At 41.2% G+C, this 24,306-nt stretch overlaps 1 protein-coding gene across 1 annotated transcript in view; it reads right to left on the bottom strand.

Annotated features, from left to right (window-relative positions):
* Positions 1-24,306, bottom strand: part of AGBL1 (ATP/GTP binding protein like 1) — a 401,609-nt gene that overhangs the window by 357,295 nt on the left and 20,008 nt on the right. The window contains exons 9-10 of the mRNA XM_017509472.2: positions 21,252-21,396; positions 10,053-10,206 (exon numbers count right to left, since the gene is read on the bottom strand). Of these exons, the coding sequence (XP_017364961.1) occupies positions 10,053-10,206; positions 21,252-21,396 (299 nt within the window). The remainder of the gene's footprint in view (positions 1-10,052; positions 10,207-21,251; positions 21,397-24,306) is intronic.

The following is a 24,306-nucleotide window of genomic DNA, read 5'->3' on the forward strand; positions in this document are numbered from 1 at the left end:
GCATCAGGGAAACAATGAACTGGCCCATATGTGGAGACCGTAGCCAACAGCTGCTTTAAGAGTACATTTGTGGCTACCCTTGAAGACCCAAGAAATACCCCGATAAGATGTAACTTTTCAAGAAAGGTTAAAGGCCCTGCATGGTGGGCGGGAACAAGAACAGGTGCATGGATTTCACTTACTTGTTGAATAAACATGTATTGTGCACCTGCTTTGTGCAGAGACTGTGTTAGTTACAAGACCATTCTGTAACGGTGAAAAAACATAGCATATAGTCTGTGCTTTCATGGAGCTCAGTCATAGAGGCAATGAAGAAAAACATAACAAGGTCATGTGATAAAGAGATTAGGAGAGAAGGAACATTAGATAGGATGACCCAGGAAGACTTCCTTGACCTGAGCTTGGATACTACATGGCAAGGAGAAATCCACCATGCAAAGCTACGGAGAAAAAGTGTTAGAGATGGAGGAAACAGCAAATACAAAGACTCGGGGGAAGTGGTGAGGGTCCTGTGTTCAAGAAATAGAAAGGAGGTTAGTGGGGCTGAAGCATTTTAGATACAGGTGGGAAAAGCATGCAAAGTCTTGTAGAGACAGTAATATTTAGATTTTACTAAAATGATACGGGCTATTAGTGTTTAAATGACTATTGGAGAAGACCTAGAATATATGATTTGTAGTATAAACAATTATTCTGACATATGGGTAATTGTATCTTGAAGATGAAGAATTTTCCCTCATTATTGCACAGCTGAAAGAGGCAGTCAACTACAAGAGCTAAGATCATGGGGTTTAGAATTCAGTTTTGGTTTAAATCCAATCTCTAGCTCCTACGTATTACATGTCTTTCTCAGGTCTCAATTTCTTCATCTAAACATGGAGATAATAAATCCAATTCTTTCTTTTCTTGTTTTTTACCTCACAGCAATAGTCATATGTAAATGTTTTGTAAATAGTTAATTACCTTAAAATATGTAAATCATTATTCACATGAACACATTTGTAGAAGAGAATGTTCTGGGACTGATTCTGATGAAATGCACCACCTGTTTCTGCTGTAATAACTGCATAGAGTCAACTCTGATATCCTTGCTAATTGAGAAAATCTGTCAGGTAGTACAAAATTTGTTTTATTTCTCTCTAAAATACATTACATTTTATAAGATATTGCTTTACAATTATGTTTAGCCTTAGTTCTTATACAAGTTTTAGTCCTCTGAAAATGTGTATTTCCAAAACCAAACTCGTTGTCCTCCCCCTGCAGACTTACCTTTTTCGTATATTCTTTTGTTGGCATTCAACTATCCACTTACCAACGAAAGTGGAAATATTAACATTTCAACTCCTTACCCTTCACCCTGCTCTCAGCCAGTCACCAAGTGCCTCTCACTTCTGAGACATAGCTCTTGAATTTAGGCCCGTCCCGCCCATTTCCCTAGACCTATCTTCCTTTGAAACCTCATCGCCCACATAGTTGACCAACAATTGCTAGCATTCCTTGAACACTCACTGTGTGGGAGGCACCCTTCTATACCCTTTACAATCTCCTAATTGCTCTATGAATAGTATATAAGTACTATTATCCACAACTTACGTATGAGGAAGCCATGGCTCAAAGTGTTTAAGCATGTTTTCCAAGGTCATAAAGCTAACAAGTGGCAGAGCCAATATTTGAACCCCAGTAAAACTAAGACATAAATGCTTAAGAATTCCTGTGTGCTGGACTCCATGACACCTCTATCCCTATCCCAGACTTTCTTCTGCATTACTGCCACAAAACTTTCCTCCAAGACACATCTGATCTTGTCATTTCTCAGCTTTAAATAACATCCGAATAGCTCATCATTGCCTTCAATAAAAACTTTTAACATGAAATAGAAGGCCACCTATCATTTAGTCCAACCCACTTTTCCCACTTTATCTGCTGTCCCCATACTCAATCCACAATTCTGTAGTCCTGGCACCCCGAGGTTTCTTTTTTTCTTTTCCTTTTTTTGAGACAGGGTCTCATTCTGTCGTCCAGGCTGAAGTGTAGTGGCATGATCTCGGCTCACTGTAAGCTCCACTACCTGAGTTCAAGGAATTCTCCTACCTCGGCCTCCTGAGTAGCTGGGATTATAGGCATGCACCACCAACCTGGCTTTTTCTTTTTCTTTTTTTTTTTTTCGTATTTTTTAGTAGAGACAGGGTTTCGCCATGTCGTCCAGGCTGGTCTTCAACTCCTGACCTCAAATGATCCATCCACCTCAGCCTCCCAAAGTGCTGGGATTACAGGCATGAACCACCACACCCAGCCACCCTGAGATTTTCAAAGCTCCATGTCCAGGTCTCATTGCTTCTGCATATGCCATGTTTCTTCTTGAAAAGACACTTCCCCCATTTCTCTGCATATAGAAGTCTGACTTCAAGTGTAAATCAATGACATTTACACTGAATCTCAATTTTATCATCCATAAAATAGTTGTAACAATTACTGTCTTTCTTAATTCATAAGGTAATTACGAGGACCAGATGATATCATGTAAAACTCTAGAAGAGTAAAATATTTACATGATAGGATATAAGCCAAGCTATTTAAATACCTTTAAGGTTTTACAATCTTTCACAATCACTTTCAACCAGCCTTGGAAGGAGGAAGGATTCCTTTATTCTTATTATTAGAGTGACCAGGCCAAAGTGGAAAGCAGAAAGGAGGTACTTAACCAATCTAGATGTCATATGGTTTGAGGGTTTGTGTCTGAAGAGTGTAGGATTGTGGTGAGTCACCATTTACGTGCGGGCGCATCAACGACAGTGAGAAAAATGAGGACGAACAAATTTAAGAGGGTTTTGATGTGTTTTATGTATTTTACTTTTCATGAATTCTCAAGAAAGAGTCAAACTGTTCTTCAAATAGTTTTTGGATTGCCAACTGAGCTTTCTTTCAACGCAAAGCTGTGTCAGTACAAGATCACCAGTCACGTGGAATTTATACAGGGGACCATGGTGGGTAAAAGTCTCCCTTTGATTTTACCATGCAGACACATCCTCTCTTTTCTGTGCTTCCACTGAACTTAGTTTCACCCCGGTTCTGTTAAAACTTTCTGTATTATAATAACCTGTTTAACATTACACACATACACACACACACACATGCCCTGTAGACTATGAGTACCTCAATGACAAAGACTAAATACTACTTATCTATGTATTCCTAATATCTTTAGCCCTGTTTGCCTGAAGAGATGGAAATCCCAAGGCAAGAGGAGGGCACAGTTCAGTTTCTCTAATTCCTTTTATTAAAGGTTTCTATGGAGAGAAGTCATTATGCTCTTGCAGTTAGTTTTTTTTAGCTCTACTATTTGTCAAAAGCATCACTTTCCAGAAAGAAAAAAAAAAAAAAAAGATTGCCAAGAGATGGAGACCAGAGGCTCAGGTCTAGAACTGCCTCTGCCACCACCAACTAGGTAGGTTACCTAGACAGTTCAGCTCATGTCCCTCAGCCCAATCTCTCATTAGCAATTGAGAAATCTGGACCCGATAAGTCTTCATGGATTGTTAAGCTCTAAAATTCAGTAATTCCATAGTGATACTTATCCCATATGCCGAGGTACAAAAACAGAAACATCCAGAATGAGAGTTTTGCAGTTCACCTGAGTTTCTGTTTTCCTGAGACCAACCACTGTTGTCACTTCCAGCTCTTCCCAATGGAAAGCTCTTTTCTTCGCACCTGATCAGGAGTCTCAGAAAGAAACAAAGGCCAGAGAGAGTGGAAAATGATTTGCAAAGAAGCCAAAGGGGGAATTCTGTAAGTGCGTATTTTTCCACTCCTTTCTAATTTAAAAACACTTACCAGTGACAACCCCCAGTCCGAGGCAGGTGCTGCGTGGTAGCTCATTACACCCTCGGGACCCCATGTAAATCTTTTTTCTGAGAGTAGCTATTGTCTTCCAAGGGAAAGCTTTTAGCATAATGGCAGGCTGAATAGAACATTGCTTTTGTAAGAATATTTTAAAAAGAAAAAGAAAGGTATTCTTTCACAACTGCAAATGCAGCCTCCCGCTTTCCCGCACCTCAGGCCCCCTGGAAAGGAGAATGTGTGAGCCATAGGAGACTGCAGCCGAGTGAGATTATCTCACCTCCAGAGACAGATAAAGGTTATGCTCCGCTCTTTTAGGTTATAATAAATGCAGGGTGGAGGTGTCTCAGATTGCAAAAATAGCACACCCACCCCCTCCCAGGCACCTTTGCTGTTTCTTGACTTGTCACCAGTCAGTGAATCAGTAAGTGACTATTCATTTAGAGAATGAGAGTTTCTAATAGGATAAAGACATTTTCTCTCAGCATATTCCCATAAATTTGTTCCTTCTCTCAGATCATTCGTCAGGACTATCAAGACAATGCTGTCATAGGGTCTGAATGTAGAGATGTCCAACTTGGCAATAAAGTTTCTAAGAAAAATGAAGCATCTATCAGAGACGTAGCTCTCCAAAGTAAAATGGGACTCAACTTTCTCCAGGCTAAAATGGTAATTTAGAACGTGAGAGTGTGAGAGAAATGTGGAGAAAATGGAAAAGTCAACAAAATGATAGCAGCCTTCATTAAGCAGTGTGTTCTGATTTAAACCAAAGCCTAAAGAGGGATATCTGGGAGCATGTTTGATCGGCCCCAATTGCAAAATGGAAATAAGACAACAAGTATAAAAAAGCCAAGAGTTAATGAGAAAGAGTAATTTCCACACAAAGGCAACTCAATCTGTGTGAAAATAAACAGAAAGCAGCCATGGTTTTTGGGAAATTTTTGAATCTGGGAAAAGATAGAGCCATTATTCTTTCTGGGTTTAGATAAATAACAACCCCCCAAGACTCTTTATTCTGAATTGCTCTTTAGTTCTGCTTAAATTCAGCATCTTCTCTCAGCTCAAATTCAAGAAAGGAGATACCACACCACCCATCCACAGATGTCCTATTCTGGAAGAGCATGTAAACTAAAGATAGAAAACTTCTCAAATCTACCTGGAAGTTGCATATATAAAGGGTTTGCTAATCAAAGTACCTGTTAACATATAATGTCTTAAAGGATTTAAGTAGGCTAAGTGTAACTATGCCAGACCACCATTAACCAACGGAGACTAGGCTCAGAAGGCACTGAAAAGAATTTCCTGGATTGATTGTGCCTACCAAGCCTATCCCCAATCTGCTTATGGGTTATCTTCTGCTCCAGCCTGTTGGAGCCCCCTGTTGCGTTTTCTTGGATTCTGTATATTTCTCCTCGCTCCCGTTCTCCTGTGCAAAACCCAAATGCCCTGCCTGGGTTCCTTTGACATCCCAAATCCTACTAGTTAGGAAGTACCTACCTTAGTGGTGAATGAGGCATTGGGCAGTTAGGAAGTGCCTGGACTTCCTAGCTGCCCAATGCCTCATTCACCACTAACAGTCCCTTATGCTAGATTAAGTTCTCGATCCTTTTATAAAGAAAGCTTCCCCGCTATCATCAATTTCTCCTTTAAGTCCCCCTCTTCCATAATGGCGTCAGTGACAATCTCCCAGAAAACTTCCCTTTTCACTGTCCCACTGAAAAGGGCAGAGAGTGACTTTGCTCTTGAAGACCTGGCAGCAGTTTGACTCTGAGGGCTCAAATATCAAGGCGTAAAGTAGTAAGTCTTCATTATTGGGATCATTTCAAGAAGGCACTGTCCTCAATTGTCCAAATAGTGATAAAGTATACAGCTGGCAAATCTGGTGACGACTCAACTGAAAATATATTACCAAGAAAGTAAGGCTAAATGTTTCCAGGAAAATAACTTTTTAAAAATAAAATGCTTTTGGGCCGGGCGCGGTGGCTCACGCCTGTAATCCCAGCACTTTGGGAGGTCGAGGCGGGTGGATCACGAGGTCAAGAGATCGAGACCATCCTGGTTAACATGGTGAAACCCCGTCTCTACTAAAAATACAAAACATTAGCGGGGTTGGTGGCGCGTGCCTGTAGTCCCAGCTGCTCGGGAGGTTGAGGCAGGAGAATTGCCTGAACCCAGAAGGCGGAGGTTGCGGTGAGCCGAGATCGCGCCATTGCACTCCAGCCTGGGTAACAAGAGCGAAACTCCGTCTCAAAAAAAATAAATAAATAAAATAAAATGCTTTTGAAAAATAAATCAAACCAAATAAACGCTTTTGGAAGACTCTCTGAAGCTCAGACCCTGGGAGGAACTAAAAGTAATCAATAAGTTGTCCTCAATAATCTTCAGGTCCAGGACTTCAGACCAGATCATCAGGGGAACCAGCCATAAGAGTGGAGCTCCCCCATGGTTCCATAGACATGGTCCTATTTCCTGAGTTTCTAAAGTAAGACTCAAGTAATGTGATATTGTGCTGGCCTAGAGCCAGAACCGGAGCAAAACTATTTTATAAAATGCAAAACTGTTTTTAGATAAGTTGAAGTGGCTGCCCCATTCTCCTCACAATAACTACTGTCCTTGGCCTCTGTAAATAGAACTGCTAGCTTGTTCTTCAAAACTATGTAAAGCTGCTTACCTTTTCTTATCAGTAACTGCTAAAATCTGTGACTTCTATCACCACCCAGACAATGTGTAAACAAATGTATATCTTGACTTCTGTAAACCACTGAGTAACAAACAGAATGACAAAAGTCCCCTGGACCTTGGAATGTCCGGAGACCCCCACCCTTGTCTCCACCCAGGAGGTGAATCACAGAATCCCCTAGCCCTTGGAATGTCCGGAGACCCCCGCCCTTGTCTCCACCCAGGAGGTGAATCACAGAATCCCCTAGCCCTTGAAATGTCCGAAACCTTTTCATCCCCATCCCCGCCCCTCACCCCCACTCCCAAGGTGGTTTTTCGGGTATAAAAAATCGTGGCACCCTCCTTTTGCCACCACAGGTTGGAGAGACGTGAGTCCTCTGTGGTCGCCGGCATAATAAATGACCCTGCAGTCTGGCATACTTTTGTCTTGTGGTAACTTTCTACGCTCCGGTCAAATACAACAGTAATAATCCCACACGGTGGAGAGAGAACCTTTCTTTCCACTCATTGCTCCTTATGAAGGGTGAGTTGCAGCCACTGAAGAAGAAACTAGCTAAATTACAGCCAAATACAACCCCACACTGAAGCTTCCCTAGCCCCTGAGAGGGAGGAAGCAGGTAAAACAATTTAATCTCACCTGAAGGGAAGCCTGGAGGCAAGAGAATCTTGAGTTGCAGGCTCATTTGCTGCTTCCTCCTCCTAAATCAACACATCACATTTGTAGTTGAAAGGAAATTAAGTAGTTCCATTTCTGATTTACAGGCACAGTTAGTTGCACTTTGAAGGGCAGGTAATGTTTATACTGGGCTGGGTTTTTTTTTTTCTTTTAGAAACACAGCAATGGCATGTGTTGATATATTCATATACACTTGTAACCTACCCCATACACTTCTTTATTATGCAGTCCTGTTGAAACTCTGCCCCAGCACTGTGGCTCATGTTGTTGTACTAGACCAAGCGTAGAGAGTTAGCACCAAGACAAAAGTATGCCAGACTGCAGGGTCATTTATTATGCCGGCGACCACAGAGGACTCACGTCTCTCCAACCTGTGGCGTCGAAAGGAGGGTGCCAAGACTTTTTATACCCGAAAAACCACCTTGGGAGTGGGGGTGAGGAGCGGGGATGGGGATGAAAAGGCTTCAGACATTCCAAGGGCCAGGGGATTCTGTGATTCACCTCCTGGGCGGAGACAAGGGTGGGGGTCTCCGGACATTCCAAGGTCCAGGGGACTTTTGTCATTCTGTTTGTTACTTCAGTGGTTTACAGAAGTCAAGATAAGCATTTGTTTACACACAGATCTTAGTTATCCTTATTTTAGTTATTACCGGTAAGCAAAGGCTAGCAATTCTGGCACAATATCACAGTGTCATGAATCTCAGCTCTGTGCCGCTATCTGATGGGTCTGAAGAAAGGCATTCAGGCAGAAAGAATCTTCTCTCTCTCCCTGCCTGCCACAGTATCTGAAACATCTACCATGAAAATGCTTCCACTGGGTTAGGAAAGGAAAATAAAATTCGTTGTGAGCAAGAAGATAGTAATACACTTATTTGTGGTCAATTTAGCATGAATGCTTTAACAACTAAACCAGTATCTAATAATTTGTGTACAGAATGAGGAAGAGAGGAAGTTATGGCTCCAAGAATGAAGCCACATCTGGGACCAGCTATGTAACTTGCAGGGCCCAGTGAAAAATGGAAAGGCAGGGCTCCTTGTTTAAAATTTTATGAAGAATTTCAAGAGAGTGACAGAAGAGCATTAAGCAGAGTGTATGGCCCTTCTAAGCAGAAGACCTGTGCAAATGTGTAGGTGACACACTTATGAAGATGGCCCTAACTAGCCCCTTCACCTAGGTCAGACCCCTGGTTTCCTCAGACTCTAGCGCAATGACTGTCATTTGCAAGTGACAAAAAGAAAATGCATAGCATTCATCTGATACTTCTTGAGACGAACCTTGGAAATGTTAGCTCATGTTTAAAAGAAAAAAAAAACTGTTCTGATCATAAAAGTGTACACTTACTATACCCCATCTTACAGGGCAAGCAGAAACCAGCCTCTTTTGATTCATATAAGGGTGTACTAAGAGATCTTTTCTCTCTTTTTTTAACAGAACTATTTGTTGGAGTGCCAAATTACTGAAGGGCCTTTGCATGTTTCAAGTCCTCTTCTTAAAGTAAGAATACTCTCCATATTTATAATAGCAGCAAAAGTTCCAGTGTCAGCACAAACAAAACTGCAAAAACGGAGGCACTTCTATGTCATAATAGTACGTCGGCGTTCTGTTCACCTCTTTTTTAGAAAGAGAAGCTGAGACTTTCTTAAATAAATAATTGTTCAGTGAAAGTTGCGCTGGGAGGATTACTGTCTCCAGCTCCCAAGCACCACTCATCTGCCAGGGAAGGACTCTCTGACTATGACAGAAATTGCTCTTAAATGCATAAGACACAGCAGAGAATTTTTGGAAAATCCCTGATTATTCATTAAAGCATTTTAGGGCCTCATGAATCCAGATGGAGCAATTGGTTGTTGATTAGCCAGGTTGTTAAGCATCCATTGTCAGATGCTGATGGGGTGTGAGAAAATACAATTCCCATCCACCAAAGAGTCACCTGAATGAGGCTAGCCCTTCATCAGGTAAGGCTGGACCATCATCGGGGAAATCTGTATCTTCATCAGAGAAGGCTGTATCTTCGGGTCCCCAGTCTCTTCTTTAATCTCCAAAGCTTCTCTGTACTGCAAAACATTCCTCATTCTTTGGGGTTTTTTTATTTTTTTTGCCTACCTAAGGTCTGAAACTATGTCAGAGGCCATTTTCAAAAGCTAGTTGGTAACAGGTCAGTCACACCTATACACTTAGGGACAGGATCCTAACATTTAAAGACGTGTGTGTGTGTGTGTGTGTGTGTGTGTGTGTGTGTCTGTGTCTGTGTGTTTGTGTATGTACATATGTGTGTGTATATGTCTGTGTCTATGCGTGTCTATGTGTTCGTGTATGTGTCCGTTATGTGTACATTTGTGTGTGTCTGTGGGTGTGTGCATGAGTTTGGTTTTGACTTAGTTTCAGAGTTCTTAGCTAGAGCCTGCCCCACATCTCCAGCCCTTCAGATACAAATGGTATTCAGGTTATCAAGGGGATTCTTGAGCCAGGGTTCAAAAACTGTACTTGCTTCCTTTCCAAACTTTGACTGACTGAGAGTCACATAACAGCAGTGAGCACAGTGAACAAAGTCCCTGGATTAGAAGCTGGAAAATGTGATTCAGAGTCCTGGTTCCGTTTTAAGAGAGGAAGTGACCATCATTAGCAAACTGTCATTTCATCTCCCTGACAGTTTGAATTCATTTTCTCTTCCTTTCACAAAAGAGCAACATTAGTGTTTAACCTTTGTGTCACACCAAGAAGAGGTGGGGGTGTATTTCTACAAAGACAGACAGTTTCCGACCCTTTATGGACCTTTTCTAAAAGAGACAGAATGCTTCCAAGACTATAAAGGACACACTTAGTCAAATCTTCCAACAAAGAGGATCCCATTTTACTCACGGAACTGCTCTAGATGCTCATTGCTGTTGGACTCAGGCATGGCCGTGATGGTCACCAAGGGACACGAATTCCCTCCCAGCGTCTGGCAGAGAACATCCTGCCGGAAGTAGACCTCCTTGAGGTTGACACTCTTTTCCAGAATGTCAAGATGAGTCTGGAGCAGAAATAAAGTAGGCGTGTAAATTATTAACATTTTTTATAACAACAATAACAGAAAACAATGACAGCTTACATACAGTGTAGAAATATTGTTGTTAATTTAATCCACCTTTTATGTATTGAGCATTGAGTGATTAAAACGGGGCTATTTCTATGGTCTAGGAGAGGCTCAGTGAGACCGAGCAGGAAGCATCATTCTTGAATGTTTTGGAATAATGCAAGAGGGAGGAGGGCAGGGGCATAAAGCCCTCTTCCTATCGCTGTGGCATGCAAGGAAATGACAGATAATGGAGACTCGGAAGGGTCAGGGGATGGGGTGGGGAGGATCATGAGAAATGTGTTAACGGGTATGATGTACGTTATTTGGGTGATGGATCCTAAAAGCACTGGCTTGATCTCTGCTCAATCTATGCATGTAACAAAACATCACGTGTACCCATAAATTTGTACAAATAAAAAAAAAAAATCAGTCAATGTGAAAAGGAAAGAAACAAATCTAATCATGCTTTGGTGAAAATTTTTTTTTAAATGTGGCTATCATGAAAATAGAACACACCCAGATCACTGGGAAGAATGAGACAGAAAACTTCAACAGCATGTATTATCACAGAACCAAGTAAGAGGGAGAATTGTGAGCATACTGAAAAACTCATAGATGTGATTAATCCACGTGGACTGCTAAGCTAAAAGAAGTAACAAATAGCAATCAATTTTTCCTACCACACTGCCCCATTTCAATACTCACTTAAAAAAAAAACTCAATACAAAAATGGAATAGTCACTGAATTAGGACATCTGGTTAACAATCTTTTTTTTTTTGAGACGGAGTCTTACTCTGTCGCCCAGGCTGGAGTGCAGTGGCACAATCCCGGCTCACTGCAACCTCTGCCTCCCAGCTTCAAGTGATTCTCCTGTCTCAGCCTCCCAAGTAGCAGGGATTACAGGCGTCTACTACCACACCCAGTTAATTTTTGTATTTTTAGTAGAGACAGCGTTTCGCCAGGTTGGCCAGGCTGGTCTCGAACTTCTGACCTCAGGTGATCTGCTCCCCCATCCCTTGACCTCCCAAAGTGCTGGGAATACAGGCATGAGCCACCACATCTGCCCCCTCGTTAACAAGCTTTAAGAATCGAGGAAATTTTCTCTAATCAAAACAGGGGCACTAGTCATAAAGAGACTTTCCCCACCCACACTGCATTCCAACAGTGGAGACTTCAATAACCAGAGAGGGAAACACTGCCCCTTTGCAGGACAAGAACACCACTGCCCAAAAATTATCCTCCCAGCTTGATATTTAAAGTTTTTTCCAGAATCAAGCAGGTATTAAGAAGGACAAGGAGAAACCAGCCACCTTGTTTCTTGACAAAAAACTAGCCTGCTAGGTAAATGAAACAAAAAAACTTATGAATTACTTTTTTAAAATCCCACTGCTTGCTGTATATAAGAGGGACTTCTAAAGACAGGGAAAGGAAAAAAGTTATATGTATGAGAAATGGCCTTAAATTATCTCTTTATTTTGTTTGCCTCTGTTCAAACATTTTAAAGGAGAAATATTAAAACTAAAAGCATAAGCAAACATAAATTAAGGCAGGCATGGTAACAGTAATATACAACGAAGCCATATTCAGGATCGAGTGCATTAAATGGGATTTTAAAATCTTATTTTGATAAAGGGCACAATTCACAATGAACATATAAAACTCATAAATCTCAACAATCAAATAATATGGGATTGGAATACATAACAAAATGGCAGAAAGAGAAAAAAGTGTTCTCGGGGTGGGAGGATTTTAAGATTGCACCTCGGTCTTGAATAAACCAACTACATAAAAATAATAATATAGGCTATTTGAACTATATTGTTTTTGCAGACATATGTCAAACTTTGGTTTTCCAGAGAATATTTCTCAGTTTTTTCTCAAATATCCATGGAACTGCAGCAATAATCAATCATATATGAGGCTATTGAAAACTCATTAAATTTCCCCCAAAGAAAGCAGAAATTATACAAATAATATTTCCTGACAATTAAATGAAATTAGACTTAAGTAAAAATGATTTTCAAAACAGCAAAAATAAACTAACCACTAGAGAATAGAAAATACTCTCTTTTTTTTTTTTTTTTTTTTTAGACGGAGTTTTGCTCTTGTTACCCAGGCTGGAGTGCAATGGCGCGATCTCGGCTCACCGCAACCTCCGCCTCCTGGGTTCAGGCAATTCTCCTGCCTCAGCCTCCTGAGTAGCTGGGATTACAGGCACGCGCCACCATGCCCAGCTGATTTTTTGTATTTTTAGTAGAGACGGGGTTTTGCCGTGTTGACCAGGATGGTCTCGATCTCTTGACCTCGTGATCCACCCGCCTCGGCCTCCCACAGTGCTGGGATTACAGGCGTGAGCCACCGCGCCCGGCCAGAAAATACTCTCTTAAAAGGAGCTCACTGAAAAAAAATTTCATAGGTTAAAAAAAATCAATATTAAATTATTAACTAAAGCCCTGATATAAGTAGACATCTGTGTATCCCAGGAGAGATGGCACAGAACAAGAATGGAAATGTCTCCATCATAATATCAGTCATGTTTCTAAGTCATCCTGGAAAAGGAAAATTCTAGCTCCATAGTTAAGAAGGTATGGATATGGCTGGGCGCGGTAGCTTACGCCTGGGTGGTGGTAATCTCAGCACTTTGGGAGGCCAAGGCAGACAGATCACGAGGTCAGGAGATCAAGACCATCCTGGCTAACACAGTGAAACCTCATCTCTACTAAAAATACAACAAATTAGCCAGGCATGGTGGAACATGCCTGTAGTCCCAGCTACTCAGGAGGCTGAGGCAGGAGAATCGCTTAAACCCAGGGCAGAGGTTGCAGTGAACCGAGATCATGCCATAGCACTCCAGCCTGGGCAACAAGAGTGAAATGCTATTCAAAACAACAACAACAACAACAACAACAACAAAAACCTGAAAGTATGGATTGTGCTGGATTCAAATTATAGTCTCTGTGATCACAAATTATTTTTAACATTTTAATAAACATTTGAGAGAAAGTTGCTCTCAGTATTATTTATTATCGAAATCTAGACAAAATGAAATCTGCCTCACAATTACTATCAAGATTCCAAGGCTCTAAAACCAGAAAGGGAAAGTTGGTTGCAGCATTTCCCAAAATAGATCCCATACTATGTTAGTAAGTGCTAGGGTGTGAACAGGGAGGTGGAGGAGGCAGGAAATTCAGAGCCAAAGTGCTTAGAAAATGTTGAGTTAAAGAAAATGAAAATATTTCCATGAATGCAGGATTTCTCAGATTCTTTAATATTTCAATATGCATTGTGAACTGTTAGAAGAAAAACTAGCACAAGTGCTTCATAAATTTAGATGACCATTAAACTTTTTTCTCTAAACATCTCAAGAGACTGAAGTGCTACAGAATATGTGTTGGGAAACACTGTCTTGCTGAATTATTTCTATCAGCTTGTGCTCTCGTGCGCTTTCTCTCTCTCTCTCTCTCTCTCTCTCTCTCTCTCTCTCTTCTCTTTCTTACTAAATCTGTTTGTTTCACATTTTATTATGGTCACATGGGTCCTTGCCAGTGGTGAAGCTTTCTCAATAAAAGCCTAAACATAAACTCAGTCAATTAATTTTTTATAGAGGTACCAAGAACATGCAGTGGGGAAAGAACAGTTTCTTCAATAAATGCTGTTGGGAAAACCGAATATCCACATGCAGAAGAATAAGAATTACCCCCTTACATAAGAATCAACTCAAAATGGATTAAAGACCAAAGCATAAGACCAGAAACTGTAATTCTATGAGATGAAAACATAAGGTAAAAAGCTTCATGACATTAGTCTGGGCAGTGATTTCTTAGATACGACCCCAAGAACACAGAAAAAGAAAGCAAAAATAGACAATAGGATTTTACCAAACTAAAAAGCTTCTGCAGAGCAAAGGAAACAACTTACAGAGCAAAGAGACAACCCACAAATTGGGAGAAAATATTTGCAAATCATACATCGGATAAAAGGCTAATATCCAAAATATGAAAGGAACTCAAATTACTCAGTAACGAGAAAACAAACAACCCTATAAAAATGGGTAAATGACCTGAATAGGCATTTCTGAAAAGAAGACATACAAATGACCAACAGGTACATTAAAAAATGCTCAATATCTCTAATCATCAGAGACATGCAAAATAAAACCACAATGAGATACCACTTCATACTTGTCATCAAAAAGATGAATGATAGCAAGTGCTAGTGAGGATCTGGAACCCTGAACACCATTGGCGGGAATGCAAATCAGTGCAGCTATTTTGGAAAACAGTATGACGTTTCTTCAAAAAACCAAAAATAGAATTACCACATAATCCACCTATCTCACTTCTAGATATATATCCAAAGGGAATGAAATCAGTACATCAAAGACATGTCTGTCTACACCCCTATGTTCTGTGCAGCATTATTCACAAGAGCCAAGCTACAGAAACAACCACAGTGCCCATCGATGAAGATATATATATGGAGATATACATATACATACACACATACCTATATACATACATACACAATGGAATACTATTCAGCCTCAAAAAGCAAAAGCAGGAAATTCTGTCCTTTGAAACAACATGGATGAGCCTGAAGGACATACACCAAGTGAAATGCTGGGCACAGAGAGACAAATACATCACGTGATCTCACTACACATGGAATCTAAAAAAGTCAAACTCACAGAAGTAGAGAGGGGAATGGTGGTGACCAGGGCCTGGAGGAGTGGGAACAAGGGGGAGGAATGGAGAGATGTTGGTGAAAGGGTACAACATTTCAATTAGACAAGAGGAATAAGGTCTGGTGATCTATTACATAGTGTAGTCATCGTAGCTCATAATAACACTGAATTAATGGATTCACAGTTCCACATGGTTGGGAAGGCCTCACAATCAGGGTGGAAGGTAAAAGAAGGGCAAAGACAAGTCTTACATGGCAGCAGGCAAGACAACGTGTGCAAGGGAACCCCCCTTTATAAAACCATCAGATCTCACGAAAATCATTCACTATCACGAGAGTAGCATTGGAAAGACCTGTCCCCATGACTCAATTACCTCCCACTGGATCCCTCCCATGACACATGAGAATTATGGGAGCTACAATTCAAGATGAGATTTGGGTGGGGACTCAGCCAAACCATATCACTCATTTTCTGTGAACTGCAATTCACAGATCAATCTCCCCGCACCCCTCAGTGAAATCTCCCTCCTGTTGGACCTGCCACCAGGTCCAGCAAGTAACTAACACTTCTACTTTTAGGGTATTATTTTGGCTTCAGTCATACAAAAGATTGCTAGAAGTAAACCAAATATAAATTTCTGTTGGATTTCCTTTTGCAAAAATGTTTTTGTACTGTTCTTCTAACAATGGTCTCCCACCTCAAGCCCAGAAAAGTTACGCCTAACTGGATATTGTGGGGATCATTGACGAGAAAAGTGGGACCTCTGAATGTATGTGCCAACTGAGTGTAATTACAGCCCTGTGGAAGCCACAAGGGTGGGTTTCTTTATGAAATCATGAATGAGTTCAAGGCAATTGTGGGAACCCCCAGAGAGACTGACTTCTTAAAAGAAAATACTGTCTGTGAACATACCAAGCTGATAACCTTAGCCTGCAGCTTCATCCTGTGTCTCTCCACAGGAGTCCTCAGTGTCCCTTTCCTTTATCAACTACTCCCTTAAAACTTCAATGAAAGACTTCCTTGACCTCAGCAGGGTAACCTGCTGATGGCTACTGATAAAGTGTGAAGCACTATGTACTCAAAAATCATTCATTTTCTATTGTTGATCCCTACACGGCTGCACTCTCTGTTCCCCTAATTTAGAAGAAAGCCCATTCCTAAGGAGATGGCCTATTTTATTTGTATACTGCCTAGATCTCAGTTGTCACTTAAATACACTCATCAGAGAATCAAAGACGTCTTACCACAAGAACAAATAACACCCTTAAGCTAAATAAAAGCTACAAGAACATGCTGCAGGGATGTTCTGATGAGCTTTCTCAAGCAGTCCCAGTCTGCCAATATTACACTCCCCAAGTTAAAGGAATTTAACTTTAAAAATGTGAAAAAAGATTAATCTCTAGATATCTGCTCACAGATTTGCCAATTATAAAGAAAAGATCGTTTTAATATTCCTTGTCCATAAACAACAAACAAAGCCACAGTATGATGATTTGGAAAAGAGAGTAAGAAAAAAAAACAATCGTAATCAAAGACCCTAAGAAAATCATCATTAGTCTTTGTAATTTTGGAGGGGGGGTCTTTCATCTGGATTTGTTTTTACAAAGTGTTAATTTTAGTATACATTATGGAATGGGCATCTTCCAATCAGTCCAAGAGAGAAAATAATCACACATCATCTTAAAAAATAATAAATGCTTCAATGGTTACCATCTAATATTGCTTACCAGACAGAGACACTGCTAAAATTTTCCATATAGCAATTATTTAATCTTCAAAATAGCCTGTGTAGTCGCTGCTTTTTTGTTTCCAATGTTACAGACGAGAAAACCAAGGCTAAGAGAAGTTAAACAGCTTGCCCGTGGCTACACAGCAAGGAAACTCAACACCTAGACTAAAATCCAGGCCTGTCTGACCTCAAAGCTTTCTTTCATTCTGCCCAAGACCCTGGAATTCAGATGTCCTTGTGGTCAAAGACTTTACCATTCACGAACATGTTGGCTCCTCAGAATGGCTTTCCATGTTCACCTCCTCAACATCAAGAACCTTTACTGAGGCCTGTCTTTTGCTTGGCCCATACAAGGACGGATCTCTGTCTATTGATTACATGACAGTGTTGATTTATGACCTGCTCATTGCATCTTTGATCTGCTGCATATACGTGTCAACATTTTCCACTTGACACTTCTTAAACTCCTTTATTGAGTCATTTATAAGATTTTGTGCATGGGGCATTCTAATTCATTTCTTTCTTTCTTTTCTCCATGTCTCTCTCTCTCTTACCCTCCCCCGCCCCCGCCACCACCATCTCTGGAGATAACAGTATTCATATCTTACACAGTGGGTATATGTGTCTGGTAAAAATTCTGCTCTTATTCTTTAAGATCCTCAAGCTCTCCCAATACCTGGACCCTATTAATGGCCACTTTTTTTTTTTTTTTTTGTCTCTTGTCAATTCATGCAGTTATAAGTTCTCAGTGAGATTTCAATTTTTTACCTCCTAAAATATTCATCAGAAACTCTCTTGGGGTCCCATTTTCAACCAATACTACTGGCTACCTAGGGGCTATTTATAACATAATTCTAATACTTTAACGAGTATTGCTAACACTTTAACAATCATTACAATTATGGATAACTTGATACAGCTGATTAAAATATAGCTCTTTTTGTATGCTTCAGAATTACAATAGTGTATTTCTTTCTTTTAGCTGTATGTTAACACTATAATATGAACAAGTACTAATAGACTTGCTGGCAAGCATCTGGAAGATATCCACTTGAAAGAACCAAATACTAATTCCCTTATTATAAGAGAATAATACAATCTTGAAAGTTTCTAAAGTGTATTCATGTTGAAAAACATCCAACATACAAGTGTTTTGCTATAAAAATGTCTGTAATTATTAAATGTAATCCATATTATAAGAGACTTGCAAATTATGAATTCCACATGGAAACGTATTTTCTACCCCTCACCATAACCCCCAAACATACAGTTAATTTTGCCCTTGGGGTATCATTCACATTTAATTTATCACTGATCTGTTGGAAGAAAAACTGTTTCTCCTCAGGACATGTCCAAAAATAAAAATGACTAGTGTGCATTACAGAATGTGCTCCTTCTGTCCATGATGGGAGGAAGGGTTTTTTTAAGAGAAGTCACAGAGTCAATTATTGTCTTAAGCCTAGAGAGGACAAAGACCATGAGTTATTGGAAACGTAAAACCTTAAACTGAGAATACACATTTGTCACTTTCAAGTAACAAATTATCTTTCTAACCCTGTTTTGCTCATTTAGGAGAAATAAGTTATCCCACTTTCTCATTAACTCTCTACAAACTTCCCTGGTGGAAGACATTCATAGTCAATAGGCTACAAGTAACAACAAAAGTCATAAGCAGTTATAGCTTATTGTAATTAATAGGAAAAGTAATAGTTATTAATGTTAACAGTAACAAGCCAATAAGCATTAATTAACAAGACTCTCTTTCCCTCTCAGTGAAACTACGTGACTGGTGGAGAGAGGGGTCCTCTTTTTCGTGTTTTTGTTTCCTTTTAAGATGAAATCATCTCCTCATTGACCCCCTCCCCACCCACACTGGGTGGCTCTTAGAGTTATTTATCAACTGCAAACTTTAGACCCTGTGCTCTGATCTGAATCTGTGTCCAGAAGGTAACCAGGCCCAGAGGCAGGAGATAAACAACCAAGTGTCATCAAGTCAAGGCTGGGTTGAAAGGGTTACACAATTTGAATCAGCCTGTAGGCACCTAGCAAGAATCCATCAGAGCCTCTTGGGGTAAGAATTAGACTATGTTTGGAAAGAGACATTATCCCTCAGCTGAACCACATCCACAGCACTCAGAATTAAAGATATAAACTGTGGGTTGGAGATTTGAATTCAACCATTAGAGATGTCTGTATCATCACACAATGATGACTACACGTACTCGTAAAACAGGATTGCATGTTTTAGTAGCTTATGAGTGCCATAGCCAGCAAGGACACTGATCTGACCCCAGAGCAGAAATTCTGAATTTCTTCTACACTTTACTACAGTGAAGTAGAAAGACCACCGGAATAGACCTCAAAGGCTGACGGCCGGTTCCTGGATGGCTGCTAGCTAACGGTGGGACTTCTGGCCTCAGTTTTTGCATCTTTAAACGTTAAGGGTGAATTAGACAACTTCCCCAACCTCTTCGAGTTCTAATGCTTTAGACGAATGCCCACCAGGAACCTTATCAGAGATCAGGAACCTTATCAGAGTCCAAGATATTATAAAAAGTGAAAAGAACAGTGTCCTAGATCCATGATCCCTTACCCAATGGGAAAGGCAGACACATAACACATATTTAAAAATTAATCCCCTTCCCTAGTAGACGTTTTTTTTGTTTTGTTTTGTTTTGTTTTGTTTTGAGACAAAGTCTTGCTCTGTCACCAGGCTGGAGTGCAGTGGCACAATCTCAGCTCACTGCAACCTCTGCCTCCTGGGTTCAAGCGATTCTTCCGCCTCAGCCTTCCGAGTAGCTGGGACTACAGGCATGTGCCACCACACCCGGCTAATTTTTGAATTTTTAGTAGAGACGGGGTTTCATCATGGCAAGAATGGTCTCGATCTCTTGACCTTGTGATCCGCCCTCCTCGGCCTCCCAAAGTGCTGGGATTACAGGCATGAGCCACTGCGCCTGGCCTGACTTTTTTTTCTTTTCTGTTTTTTTGTCTTGTTTTTGTGAGTATCACTCTGTTGCCCATGAGGGAATGCAGTTGTGCGATCCTGGCTCACTGCAGCCTCAACCTCCTGAGCTAAAGTGATCCTCCATCTCAGCCTTCTAACTAGTTGGGTCTACAGCCACACGCTAATTTTTGTATTTTTTGTAGAGATGGGGTTTCACCATGCTGCCCAGACTGGTCTTGAACTCTGGGCTCAAGCAATCCTCTCACGTTGCCCTCCCAAAGTGCTAAGATTACAGGAGTGAGCCACTGTGCCCAGCCCACAGTAGGCTTTTCATGTGCAGTGTTTCACAGGCAAGACTGTAAAAACAGCTGTTGAAGGGAATCATGAATCTTGCCTGTTCTGTGTCCCTAAAGGCAACAAAACATGTTTTATAACAAATGTGGCTTGTTACAGCCTAGCTTGTGATGCACATGACTTGGATTAACTTCTTGAGCTCTCTGAGTGTGATACACAAATAATACTAGTTGTGTCTCTTTTGCAATCTGGAAAACAGTAAAAATCTCTCTTTAGGCAAGACAGCAGACGGAGAAGAGGACAGATGCACTTTCACGAAGCGGTGAGCCAAGTGGTTCAAGATATGCCTTCTCTATGAGAAAAATTTCCATTTATACCTGCACATGCCTTTTGAAGGAAAAGATGTCCTTGGTTATTATCTTTTCCAACTCCTTATCACAGCCTTAAAATGAAAACGCACATCCTTCAGGCGAAGTGACATAGATACTCCTATACACACATATGATTATAAATATGCTAATAACATTTTACATGAACACTGAAGATGAAAGTGCTTTATAGAAGATACTGGAGCTCGTTTATCCTCAGGATATCCATGAAACGGCTAGTGGTAAGGGATAGTTTGCCAGCTTTTTCAAATGACAGAAAACTGCATGGTTTAAGCAGTCCATTTGCTCAGGATTGCCTTGCGAACTTTTTGCAGGGCCTTATGGAAGACAGAAACGCTAACTGTGAGCCCTCGCTGACTTCTCCTGCACTCCCTCATAAAAAAAGATTGTGGTTCTCTGTTGCAAGGATCTAGTGTTTTATTGCCAAACTTTTCTCTTCCACCCTGGATCCTTCCAGCGGCCTCCAGCTCACAGCCATCGGAAGCACTGGAGATGCTGGCGTGGCTGCTTGCACGCAGACTCCTAAGTTTCCCAAGTTCTACCTTCTTGCCTTCTCCCCTGCTCTGAACCATTGAATTTTCTTCAGATTTGCATCTCAGCTTACTTGTATGGTCTTACTCCTCATACACCTCCAACCTACTTCATACTTAACTTGACTTTTTAAAGATAGGCTCTTAAGAAATGTCCCCATGTCCTGCCCCAACTTGCAGACCACTCGGGCCTTCAGAATGTCACTGATCAAGGCCCAGCCTTGCACTCTGTCCAGGGAAGAAGATGGGACACATAGTAAGCCACCAAGTCAGTGACAACACAGCCTGGCTCCCTTAGGAAGGCTATAGTTTCCCTACACCCCTCTACACCCCCCATTAGGATGTCAGGGTCTCCTAGATGTTCTCAGGAAAACCTCGGAGAGCCCCTTCAGTCCTGCTGGAGCGACGCTGTAAGCAGGCAGTTACCATGAGGGCTGTGTAGGTATAGGGGTAGTGGTAGGCCAGGTAGCAGACATCCTCATCGTGTGGGAAGCTGACAGCAAAGGTGAGGGTGTAGTAGCACTTTCCAGATGCTCCGCCTGCAGCAGCTCTACTCTGCCGATAGTGGTTTCTAAAGAGAGAGGGAAAGAGAAGAAAATCAAGGAGAGGTAGGAGTCGGTACGGGCTCACTTAGGGTCCTAGGTGCTGTAAATTTCATGTGCTATGTACTGTACGCACACAACGGCCTTCACTTGAAACATGTCTGTGGGTGAGATTGAGAAAAGGGAAATGTACAAGTGAATTGACTGCCAGGTCATGAGTCAGTTCAGCAACGTGGAGCCTGGCCTGTCTGCCTCTCAATTCTGCCATATATGCTACAGGTCTTTCCTAGCTCTGTCTGAAAATGAGGGCTATACAGTCATTGAGCTAGAAAATCAAGGAAAATGTGAACAGTTATGTTTTTCCAGGGTTTTCGTTGCAGACATAAAACCTCATTACCCAAATTTGGGTTCCCCTAATCCCTGTCTCTCCCCAGACCACATAGGGTACACCTCCTTCCTTTCCCCTCCATCTGCCAAGTAGACTTATGAGCAATCATATGATATATCGAGGTCCAAATCAACGTTTAACATACGTCATCTTATGTTATTTTGCAGCAACCCATCAGCAGGATGATGAAACAAAAGCTTAAAAAAATTAATTTGCCAAAGGGCTTCAGGCTAAATGGTAGATACCAGACTGAGACCCAGATCTCTCTGGCTGTAAAGGCTTTGTTCTTTCTACTGTACAATACTTTCTTCCCAAAGGAATATATTTGTCACCTCAAATGTGGCTCAGCTTCTTAAGGCTTGAGAGTGCACATTTTCCTTTATCAAAGATGAAGAACCAATTTTGATACTTCAGAGAACCGTATCAAAGAAAATTGCACCCAAAAGTCCATTCCGAGCAATATTTTCCCCACACGCTGCCAGCTGATGCTGAGACAGCTGCGCAGGCTTTCCTGAGAAATGTTACCATCAAGGCTGCATTATAATGCAAAATACCCCCGGACACCAAGAGATGTAATTCCACCTTTGAACATTTACAACGCTGCCTTACTAGTCCGTTGTGCTTTTGGTTTTATTGGGGGAAACGGAAGGGGAAGGGAAGAAATAGTAGGTGATTATTCTTGTGTGTTCTTGAGAAATATAAAAAACATGGGTTATCACATGGTAAACATGGGTTTCTGCCTTTTTGCTACTTTCACGCCACTCCCAGCCTAAGCAAAAAGCAACCATGGAAGAAAGAGACAGGAAATCTACTATTTTATTTCTCACGCTTTTGTGGCTTTTCAAAATTTATACAACAAGGACCGGGGCTAAGGGAAGCTGGTAACGCACTGATTATGGCCTGCTGCCTTTATCTTGTCTCGGCTTCTGTCAACACGGCAACCTGGAATCTTGGTCACGCTAGGGGAAGGGGCGCACACCGTAGCAACGTAAGCCCCAAGTGGCCGTCACACCCAGGTTTTTGGCATTGTATTCATAGAATCCGTTTCCTTTGTGCCTACAGAAATAGAAATTTCAAAAGGGTGTCTTCCCACATGGTGTGATGTGAATCTCAACGCCCAATTGGGTCTACTGTGCCAGATTGCCCCAAAGTTCTGAAGTTTCTCCAAAAGCTATGACTCTGGTTATTAGAAAATATGTAAAGAAGCAGATGGTGGCTCAGAAAGCATGCAAGTTACATATGCTCTACCTCATTTTTGCTTTCTGATTTCCCTTGTAAAGGCTCCGTGCAAATATACACTCAGTTTACATCTTGCTGAACAAAAAATGCTAGTCAATTACTCCTCTTTACAGGAAACAGCAATTGAAATAAAATGAGCCAGGAATAACCAATCAAAGCATGGAAGAGTGCCTCACTTGTAAGCATATATGTGTGAGTGCACACACACATATGCACATATTCATCAATGTAAAGGCTGACGGAAACAGGCACCTTGTGCCTCACTGTCCCCAGTTCTTCACCTACAAACAGTGGAGACAGAGCCTGCAGCTTGACTCAAGAATAATAGGTATCCCTGAGGGCCAGTAGGGGTGGTCTTATTCGGCACGGGCCTTCCTTCTTTTCAGGTTCCCCACTGCACTATTTAATACACTGAAGTCACATCACAAGCACATTTAGCCTATGCAAACTCAACCTCATCACATTCAACAACAGGAGAGAGCAAGAAAGAGAGAGAAAAAATAAGATCCATGTATTTATCTCTACGTTCTTACCCTCATTCAGACCACACCTGCACTCCAAGGAAAGAGCAGCTGCAGCGAAATGGAAAGAGAAATAAAATAGGCTAATCCCTAGCCCTTGAGCTTCCATGGGCTCAAGATTTAAGGGACGTGTAAGGAATTCAAATGGTAGTTTTGACTATGTCAAATCTGCCTTCTCATCCCCAACATGCACACACCACACACACACTCTCACTCACACACTCTCTCTCACCTAACATGCTACCCCTGTACATGGTGATGTTAAATTCTCCTGAGCAAGACTAATAGCTCCCTACCAACAAGTCAGCCTTCTCCAGGATGGTTGCACACAGCTGGAATTCCAAAAAAAAAAAAAAAAAAAAAAAAAAACAAAAAAAAAAAAAAAAAAAAAAAAAAAAAAAAAAAAAAAAACCTGAATGTCACCTTATTTAGAATGACTTTCAGCTAAAGGAAATTTAGTTAGAATCCTGGTCTGGGGTCTAAACTCTGGCTGAACCTAAAACAAATGTCAGGCATCCCCACTGGAGTCTCCTGGCAGCCACCTTATAGCAGGACTTGTCCAGGAGATGACTCCACTTCCAGCACACCTTCCTCTGCAGAGGCCTTTAAACTTTCCCAAGATCACCTTCTTCAAAGCCAAATGTTTGACAAATCTCTAAAGTGAAACACCTGGCTTGCCACAATTCAATTCATCCGTGATAAAGTGAGATCCCATCAACAAGTTCTTTTCGTTTCCCAGTTATGATGTGGACATATCAAGCGATGTTTGCAAGACAGCAATGTTCACCCTT

The sequence above is a fragment of the Cebus imitator genome, unplaced genomic scaffold, assembly GCF_001604975.1.
Source record: "Cebus imitator isolate Cc_AM_T3 unplaced genomic scaffold, Cebus_imitator-1.0 Scaffold416, whole genome shotgun sequence".
In the NCBI taxonomy this organism is placed as follows: Eukaryota; Metazoa; Chordata; class Mammalia; order Primates; family Cebidae; genus Cebus; species Cebus imitator.